General features: G+C 41.7%; 1 protein-coding gene across 1 annotated transcript in view; it reads left to right on the top strand.

Annotated features, from left to right (window-relative positions):
• Positions 1-7,780: 7,780 nt before the first annotated feature.
• Positions 7,781-9,753, top strand: part of LOC109035564 (uncharacterized protein YggC) — a 37,738-nt gene continuing 35,765 nt past the window's right edge. Inside the window, exon 1 of the mRNA XM_072302680.1 lies at positions 7,781-7,996. Coding sequence (XP_072158781.1) covers positions 7,830-7,996 — 167 coding nt within the window. The 5' untranslated portion in view covers positions 7,781-7,829. The remainder of the gene's footprint in view (positions 7,997-9,753) is intronic.

Raw genomic sequence — 9,753 nt, 5'->3', positions numbered from 1 at the left:
TCGATACGCTACATGATTGAGCAGTTTACTCCGTCTAGGACTCAGCATCACGCATTTTTTTGTATCTCTTATTTTACCAATGATTTTTTTATATACTACTCTCGCTCATTCTTCTCTGATGGTTAGGCAATGATTTTTGAGAATGCGCCGCTCCCGCCATAATTGCGATGAAAATTGAAAGACAATCTGATGAAGGGAATTAAAAACAGCGATGGTTTCTGAGTGTAGGGTGAGTGAGAATGTAGAATTTTCGGTTCCAAAAAGGCAATTTTCAAACTTTTTTTTATCATTTGCATCTCTAAACAAGAGACAAGGAGGATTACCTCTATCCTGGATCCGCTAGGCGCTAGGTGCAAAAATGCCAACTTATTACTATGGACCAATCATGACATGTCACGGTCACGCGGTCCGGAAAAGTATCCTGCTTTAGCATTTTTCACGGTGGTTTTTCTTTCAGTTTCCGAATAATCGAAAGCGGCTTATCGGGGTCAAAATCAGGGCCGGATTTACCTACTTGCCGCCCATGGGCCGCCTGTATTTTGCCGCCTCTTTCTCATTCGTTTTGAAACATCAATAAAAACCATCAAGTGAACGTGCCAGCGGGGGTGGGGTACATAAGACGCGTTTACTCGTGTTGGAAACATTTTTTGGGAAAGCCCTGTCAACATTACTAGCAAAAACTCACCGAACTTTGCGCGAACGTTAAGTTTCGTAAACCTATCTCTGCGTGGACATGGCCTTCCATTCATAAGAAATTAACGAAAAAATTATGAAAGAACAAACATAAATGTGGTTTGATGATTTTGACTTCCGCCGCCGCGCCGCGCAGACCGCACCGTGTTTGGAGCAATGCGTGAAGTATTCCGACAGTTTTGTAGGCGCTATGAGTTCCACGCCGACGACCGCTGCTGAACGCACTGTGTTTGACGCAATGCGTGAAGTATTCACCCAGTCTTGTAGGCGCTATGCGTTTCACGCTGACCGCACTGTGTTTGGCGCAATGCGTGAAGTATTCATGCATTCTTGTAGGCGCTATCCGTTTCACGCTGACCGCAGTGACCGCACTGTGTTTGATGCAATGCGTGAAGTATTCGTGCAGTCTTGTAGGAATGTAGGCGCTAATATGTGTTACATGCCGACAGCCGCGCCGAGGGCTTCTCCTTTCCATCTCAAGTACTCGTCATTATTTCTCTCTCAGTCTCGCCGTTCCTGGCCAAATTGAGTGTTTGGTCTCTCTCTTAACTCGATTAATTAAAGGTGCTGTCTCTTGTATCACCGAAAGACGACAAAATTAGAAATTACTATACTCTCAGGAAATGAGAGATTTTGTTTGTAATTTTTTTCTAAATCCGATTTTTTTATACCTACATTTAAAAAAATTGCAAAATTTGCCACCTCCTAGATTTACCCCCTTAATCCGGCCCCTTATAGAGATGTATATTTTGACTCAAAATATACATCTCTCCAGATTTTTACAACGAAAATGTTGGAGTAAGCATAGTGTGCATGTGCATAGCGAAGGCCTCGCCTAAAATTTAATCGTTAAAAATGACTTTCTTCTATGCGATAAACGCTAAAAAAGAGAGCCCTACAAAATTTTATTGAAATTGAAATAATTTTGCCGCAGTAGAAGAGTGCTGTAATCGAGCGGTTCTGACCACGGAAGAGACTTGTGCATGTGGAGCAGAGTGGCGCATGGCACACAAAACCTATTCACTCATGAACATCAGACGTCAGTACTAGCTCAGCCGGTTTCATGATATGGCATTACAGACTGAACCAAGCGCTGTGTGCATTCGGTTACAGAAAATACATGAAACTACACGTCATGACGTCATCTACAAGTCTGAGATGCAGTCGCGCATACCTTGTAATCCTTTCCCCTCGCTACAATCGGTTGAAGTTTGACTTGTAAATGGCACCGCCGCCGGTCAATGACTTCAAAATTCGATTCTTTAATTTTTCTCCACCTTAAATTTTGTCTTCTCAATTTGAGTAGGAGTTCAAGGAAGTCTGCATTCTTTTTTATTGAAACAGAATGAGAGGGGACAAGGTAATGAAATTCTCCTGAAAATATCTTGTTTTCTTTTTTGCATCGAACAACTGTAATGACTTATTATCTTTAGATTTTGTCTGTAGACATGTAAGAAACATTTTTCTCGGGAAATAAATAATGATGCTTTGCCTAAAAACAGCCCTCAAATTCATCCAGTAAACCCTTCAAGGGAGGAAACATTTTAACTAGAATTTAAAGTACGATTTGCATTTTTTAAATCAAACGAACACTGCTGAGTGAATATCTTAGAATATGGGTATTTATCGTAATTGGAAATACGAAGGGTCTAAGGAGAGAGAGGAAATATCAGCTTATGAACGGAAAATTGTCTGTAATGGGAAATTTGACACGTTGCAAAAGTTTTTTACACCCAGACCAGCTTTCAGACTGGAACCGACGACATATTTTTGCACGATCACTATCTCGTGCTGAGCTTTTTGCGCACCTGTTTTACCTGCAGCTTTCTTTGCGAGACTTGATGAGGTTCGCGAATGAACAGGTTTTTCTTTTTTTGCTCAATTTTCCCCCAGTCAATTTTGTATTCCCACTCGGTTCTGTCCAATTGTGACGGTCATGGACTCATGGAGGATATTGAGTTTACTTTTTGTCACGTTCGATGTTCTCTTAAAGCCTCCTTATCTCTCGTCTCTTGCGTCAGAGGGACTGAAGACTCGGCTAGCTGAGCGGATGTTCAGAATTTTCAGAGCGAACTCATGGTAGATAAGACCTCTAAATGGACGTATTTATGCTAAAACAAACTCAGTGCAAATGAATTAAATCAAAAGGAACTATGATTACATAGGATTTGCGTACTTCGTAGCAGTGGCGAGGCGCGAGTGATCGATTATCAACGTTCCCCCATTTGAAACTGTGCTAAAGAATCGATTATTTAGGTGCTCGCTGCGAACACCCCGTATATCGATCCTTTTCCACATATTTAAATGATTGATCAATCGATATATCGCAAAGCACGCCACGCCACGCTTCGTAGTTCCTCTTGACTCGAATCAAAGACTGGATACCCTTCTTTCAGGCGACAAGGGGGATTCGGATTCATCGGGGTCAATGACCCACTCGTTCTGGCCTTTTCTGACCTCCCCTAACCCTAAATACCTGAGAAAAAAGCTTGGTGGAGGAGCTCTGGGACAACCTGTATAGTTGAGTTGATTTTATACTGGGGAATGCGCAGGTGTCTAAAATTTGATGAACTTCATGTTTGAGCAGAAACCACTGGGTGAACTGAACACGAGGATACCCTTGGTCTCTAAATTAAACACTTATTTTTGGAAGGGATTTAGCAAAATAATCCATCCTGCAAATTGCGTGTGTTTAAGCGGGGAAAGTCGCCAGATGACGCCACCAGGCGGTGCATTTTTCCACTTTTAAACCTATTTTTATTCTATTTCCCAAATCAGAAAAAAAATTATAAAAAACACTGCAAAATCAGCTTTTTAAGCCCTCTCAGATGATGCAATAAAAAATTTGCTCGCAAATTCTTCACTGTTGAATACGGGTCCTTAATTTCGATGAAAACTGCCCACGCCTGGAAGAAAATGAAAACGGTCACACCCGCGTCTTTTTTTATCAATATTATTTTGCGTGCATAATTTTTGTTAAAATCTTACTTACTTAACTTAAATGAACCAAGGTTCTGAAAAACGATTTTCTCCCGAAGTGGAAGTTGACATCAAACTCAGGCCTCAGTTTAGAGTCTTTTCCGATGTGTGCCTAAAACACGAGCAGGAGCTTTTTCTACGAAAAAAAAACGTGCAGTGGAAAAATTTCCGCAGCCTGGTTCTATTTGCAGTGCCCTAAATCTGGATCTAGTCAAAAGCACAGCACGAGTTTTTTTCCCATGCTATCTATGACGGGGGCCCGGGTGGTGGCTGGAGTCCTGCCGTGCTAGGTAAAAACGTCGCATGAGCATTCGAGAGTTGCCAAATTTCCTGCAATAAAAAGTTTATTTTAAAGGAGAGTTATGAATATTTTCTCTAGAAATTTTCAGATAATGTAGATCTGATCGCAAATAAAATTCTCCGAAAAATCGGAGGAAAAATATGCACAGATTCCCCTGAAAAATCATATTTTATCCAAGGAAATTCGGCAACGTCTGAAGGCTCATACGGCGTTCTTCCTTAGCACGGCAGAGTGGGACTCGATCTGACAGCGAAGTCAACGGTTCGCGGATCGTGTGCATAAAAATTGCGGCTATGGCTGTCAAGTGTGAGGAGGCTGCAGCCGAAGCGAGAGCTTGCGGTCTCTGACCTTGCCCCGACTCCGCGAATGAAAACAATTTAACCGCGATAAAGCTTGTTTTTTCGCTACCTCTGCCCTCACTTAATTTTTTGCACACTCCTTATCACTAGAGCAACTTTTAGGCGATAGGTATGATTTCACGCTTGTCTTTGTCTCTGGCCAACGCTCTGATTATCCGCGGTCAACTTTGGCGGATTTGCTTGCTATGAAAAAGAGCGTGGGCGGGTGATCCTATACTGCTGTGCTAAGGAAGAACGCCGTATGAACCTTCAGGCGTTGCAAAATTTCCTTCGGTAAATTACGAATTTTCGGGCAAATTTGTAAATATTTTTCTTCCTCTTTTTCAGATAATTTTGTTCGCAATTTCACCGAAAGTTCCTGAAAATTTCAAGGAAAAGTATTCATAACTTTCTTCAAAAATAACTATTTTCTTAGAGGAAATTTGGCAACTCCCAAATGTTCATACGACGTTCTTACTTAGCACGGCAGTATAAGCGTTTGGACGCTTTTAAATCAAAAGGAAGTGTCACTTTCGTAACCTAGGCCCTGAGACCTATAAGCATATGTCGACGGTCAAACTTCCAAATCACGTATCTCGTTTGCGGTGTTTACAAATCTCCGCCCCCACTTTATTTTTTTAAGAAGGAACAAATCAACATCATAATTTGAATTTTGCTCAAAATGTGCTTTGGAAAGAGGAGAAAAATAATGGAAATGTTTAAGGATTGGCGATGAATAGTTCTCCAATTAAAAAATAAAGTATGAAAGGAAGTCTGCAACGTCGCAAACCGAGTTATGTGGTCTGGTAGTTTCACCGCCGATATGCGTGACACGACCCATGTCACACTGGAGACAGTTACTTTTTGATTTAAACGTCCAAATAGGATAGATGCCGAGTATAGCAAAATTGTGCATATTTTTTTCTAAAGAAAAGGGAGAGGGAGATGAGCTCTATCGGAATAGGAAATAAAAAATTGCCAGATAACGACCTTTCATGAAAAAATTTCCCTCTGTTTCGCCTCAGTTCTTACGAGCTTTGGCTGAAACTGCGCCCGAATAATGCAAGTATACCGACAAATCGACATCGATTGAAACGATAGATCCTGAGTATGTTTTAGTCTTAATGTAAAAAGTTTTTTGTCGTGGAACTTTTTCTTGAATTAGGAGTTTTTTTCCTCTTTTTTTTTTTCTCAACGGGCGTATATTCCTACGTTGCGGACGCACCGCGATGCTCACGACGAGAATCTCATGTGCGTCATCACATGAGCTTATCCTAATCTGCAACCGGTTACGTCATTGAAAGGACGGAGGAAACAATCAGCCAGGTTTCTGATGCAAACAAAGGTTGAGGAGAGGGCTGGGCTGGGCTACTGTTGATTAGGTCATTGAAAAATGGAATAGGTTGCGGTGCGGTGTTGCGTTTGCGGCTGGAAGGCGAATTCCGGCCGGTGCGGCGGACGCTGTGTTGCGGTCATCCGAAGACACCACTTGTAATCGTAATCCGATAATAATTTATGCATTTCCATTGAATCCATATGCGCCAGCGTAGGGAAACCTTGAGGAAGTCGCGAGATGCTGGATCCTCCGATGCTGCCTTGCCTCTCACAATTAGTTGGAGCTTTTGGATTTTTCCCGTTAAGAGAGTTGGACCGTGAAAATGTGGATATCATGAAACCGCAGACTAGTGGCGCCCCAGTCTGTAAAAGTGCATTAAATAAAAATAAATCAAAGGAAAGTATTCCGAGCCAAACGCATTTAAATCAAAAGGTTCATATCCAGTCTAATCTAGGCCCGTAGACGGATGAGAATAACAGGGATCATGTAATAACGTAGATACTTTCTTTTGATTCGAGTAGATCCAATCGAGGGTAGCTTTATTCAAATAAAGATTGGACTTTTGAACAGCACTAGCGCGAGCACTAGCACAGGAGCTTACGCCCTTTGGACTCCGTTCAGATGTGTCGCGCATTGGTCGATTTCAGGTTGAGCTTCAAGGTAGCAACTATTTTCACCTACGCACGGCTGCTATTGTTGCCTAATCATCAGAATGCAGGCGAACAATGCTACTTACGTGCAACGGGATGTCAGGAGGACAAAAAAGCGATTTCGCCTTCATTTCGGCCGCGTATGCAAAACCAGTTCTTGAGCTTGGATCAATGCGACCTCACGCGAGGCTTTAATTCTGTAGTTTGCTCTTTCCTTCAGGGCCGGATTAAGGGGGTGGCCACATGGGCCGCGGCCCATGGCGGCAAATCTAGAGGGCGGCAAATTTTGCAATTTTTTTAAATGTAGGTTTAAAAAAATATCGGAATTAGAAAAAAAAAATACAAACGAAAAGGCGACAAAATCTCTCATTTCCTGAGAGTATAGTAATTTTTAATTTTGTCGTCTTTCAGTGATACAAGAGACAACACCTTTAAGTAGTCGAGTTAAGAGAGAAACCAAACACGCGGCGCAGAGAGCAATGATGACGAGGACTTGAGATGAAAAGGAGACGCCTTCGGCGCGGCGATCGGCATGTAACACATATTAGCGCCTACAAGACTGCACGAATACTTCACGCATTGCATCAAACACAGTGCGGTCATTGCGGTCAGCGTGAAACGGATAGCGCCTACAAGAATGCATGAATACTTCACGCATTGCGCCAAACACAGTGCGGTCAGCGCGAAACGCATGGCGCCTACAAGCCTGCGTGAATACTTCACGCATTGCGCCAAACACGGTGCGGTCTGCGCGGCGCGGCGGCGGAAGTTAAAATCATGAAACCAATTTCATGTTTGTTCTTTCATAATTTTGTGTTCATTTCTTATGAATGAAAGGCCTTGTCCACGCAGAGATAGGTTTACGAAACTTAACTTTTGCTAGTAGTGTTGGCAGGGCATTCCCAAAACAAGTGTTCAACACGAGTAAACGCGTCTTACCTATGCACCCCTCCCCCTCCGGCATGTTCAGTTGATGGTTTTTATTGATGTTTCAATACGAATAAGAAGGAGGCGGCAAAATACAGGCGGCACATGGGCGGCAAGTAGGTAAATCCGGCCCTGCTTTCCTTTACATTTTTTTAATTACTTAATTACTTTTCATAGCACTATGACTACCATTAAACCACAAATTTACAAAGTGTTCTTGCCAACATGTTGCACCTTAACAACTTCGGGGGGGGGGGGGGGAGAGATTACTGACTTCAGATTTTGAACTTTTTGGTGTAATCATATAGTCTTAAAGCTGTAATTTGAGCTTCGGTCCAAAAATATTGATCATGTTTGAAAAGTATTACAGTTTTTCGCGGTTATCGGGAAGGTTAGAAGAAGTGACTTGTCGCCCTTCTGATCTTAAGTGTCTCTGTTGTTTTTGACTGAAAGCCTGGCTACACCGCGCAGCAAGAGTCAAAGTATGTTTGGGATCACGGAGGCAATAAAATCAATCAACGTTATCAGGGCGGCCATGACGCAACGTAGCGCGGCGCGCTGCATCCAGAAAGGAGAGATCCAGCCACTGCATCAGTAACAAATTGATGATTTTAAATGCGCGATTGTCTCGTCGTTTTGTCGCGGTTTCGTTCCCATATTTTTCGTTTATTTTTCCGTCGCAGTTCCTACTTTCGAGCCCGACTGCTGCCGTACGCTTCGAATGCTTCTACATTTTATTCATACTTAAAACCAGCTCAGTCCAGGAGTTCAGGTAAACCAACTGAAGATTAGATCAAAAGTAATAGTAAGGTAGTTACAAGGTTGTTGTTCTTATGATATTTATCATTGAAATGACGTAAAAAATGAACGTATCTGCATTTTCTCGATTTGTATCCAGTCAAATCATAGCTGAGAAAATGACTTCAATGTCGCCTAAGTCTGACCCCATTACAAACGGACAAAAAATTTTGCGCCAACAGATTTCATGACATCATACGAAGAATTTATTGACTGTCGCATATCTTTTCACATGCGTTTGTTTATTTACTTTCAGTCGCAATTTTATAGTGATGCGAGGCTATGTCGAGTAAATCGCGATGCCATAACGGTTTTAAGTGATTTTTTTAGGTATATTTTTATCATTATTTTTTTCCCCTGGTAAAAATTGGCAGTAGAATCTGTGTTCCAAAATACCATTGACCTACAGCCGGCTGTAAGATTTCCAATAGCTCCTATAGCCGGCAACACAATTTCTTATAGCCTTTTATAGCCGATGGCGATTAAGCAACAGCCTGGCGATAAAGTGTATGCTAAACGTTACGAATTACGGATGCTAGGACTTAGTGAGTTTTCGGACTACCGCTCTCTTTTTGGGCCGTAGTATCTTGATTTATTTTGCGAGGAAAGCTCCGTACTTTTGAAGGATGCCTGCCATTCCTAATATGTTGGAGCGCCTTCAATTTCGTATGATACTGTGCAATACCTCTGGTGTGAAATAGTTGCTTCAAGTGCCGCGCCGCACGGTGGATCGAGTCAATGGGAGAGGTCGGTCATGGAGCGTTGCGCTTCCAATGTTACGAGGATAACGAATATTCCTGGTCATTTGATCGATTATGTACCACTTATCTCATGTAATTTTTCGCGTAGAATTCATTTTTGATGTTATTTTTGGTGAACAACGTACCTGAAGACCCGTATTTGTGCATTTTGTCGGGAAAACTATACAGGTGCAAAGTTTAGGCGTCTGTGTTTTACTTCGTAGGACGGAGTTTTTAATTTTTCATGATGGAAGAGGATAAATTATGAATAAAATTATGAAAACTTACTAATAAGTGTCACAAATACGCAAAAATACCTCCCCAGTTATGAGCTGCTGCATCAGATAAATCATTCCCTTCACTGCAAAGTTAATTTCGAAACTTTGTCATAAGATATCATTCTTATGCATAAAGATCGGTGAGAAAACAAATGAAATACATTTATGAATTCTTTGAAAATATTCAAGATCACTTTTACTTTAAATTCATATTTACATTCAAAGGACGGAACAGGGACTTAGAGTAGGAAAAAACACTAGATGGCTAGAAAAAAAAAGAAAAGAAAAAAAATTTAAACATGCATGTAACAGTCATCTGTCATCTGCTTCTCCTTATTCTTCTTCTTCATATTCAGTTCCCCATCACTCTCATCCTCGTCTTCCGCTCTCAAACCGCATCAAACTTAAAAAACAAGCAACGCAAAAAACCGCAAAAATTCCAAAATTTCCCGGACTTGTAACGTTAAAACGTACTCGCAGTGTAATTAGTTTCGCACTAACTGCACTTTGTTTACATCGAAATAGGTGAAAAATTAAAAAATATGTACGTATTTGAAAGAAGCATCAGTTATCAGAGTTCACCAGTGACCGGTCGCGCGCGATCGCGGAGGCCAACAGATAAAATGGCATCATAGTCAGGGGCCAGGCAAGTAAAGGGGGGGGGGGGGTTACTTGCTAAAAGTTTCCTCAAGCTATCTACGCATACGTCCCAA

This window comes from Bemisia tabaci, chromosome 1 (assembly GCF_918797505.1).
Source record: "Bemisia tabaci chromosome 1, PGI_BMITA_v3".
Classification (NCBI taxonomy): Eukaryota; Metazoa; Arthropoda; class Insecta; order Hemiptera; family Aleyrodidae; genus Bemisia; species Bemisia tabaci.
This window is presented reverse-complemented; position numbering and strand designations above follow the sequence as displayed.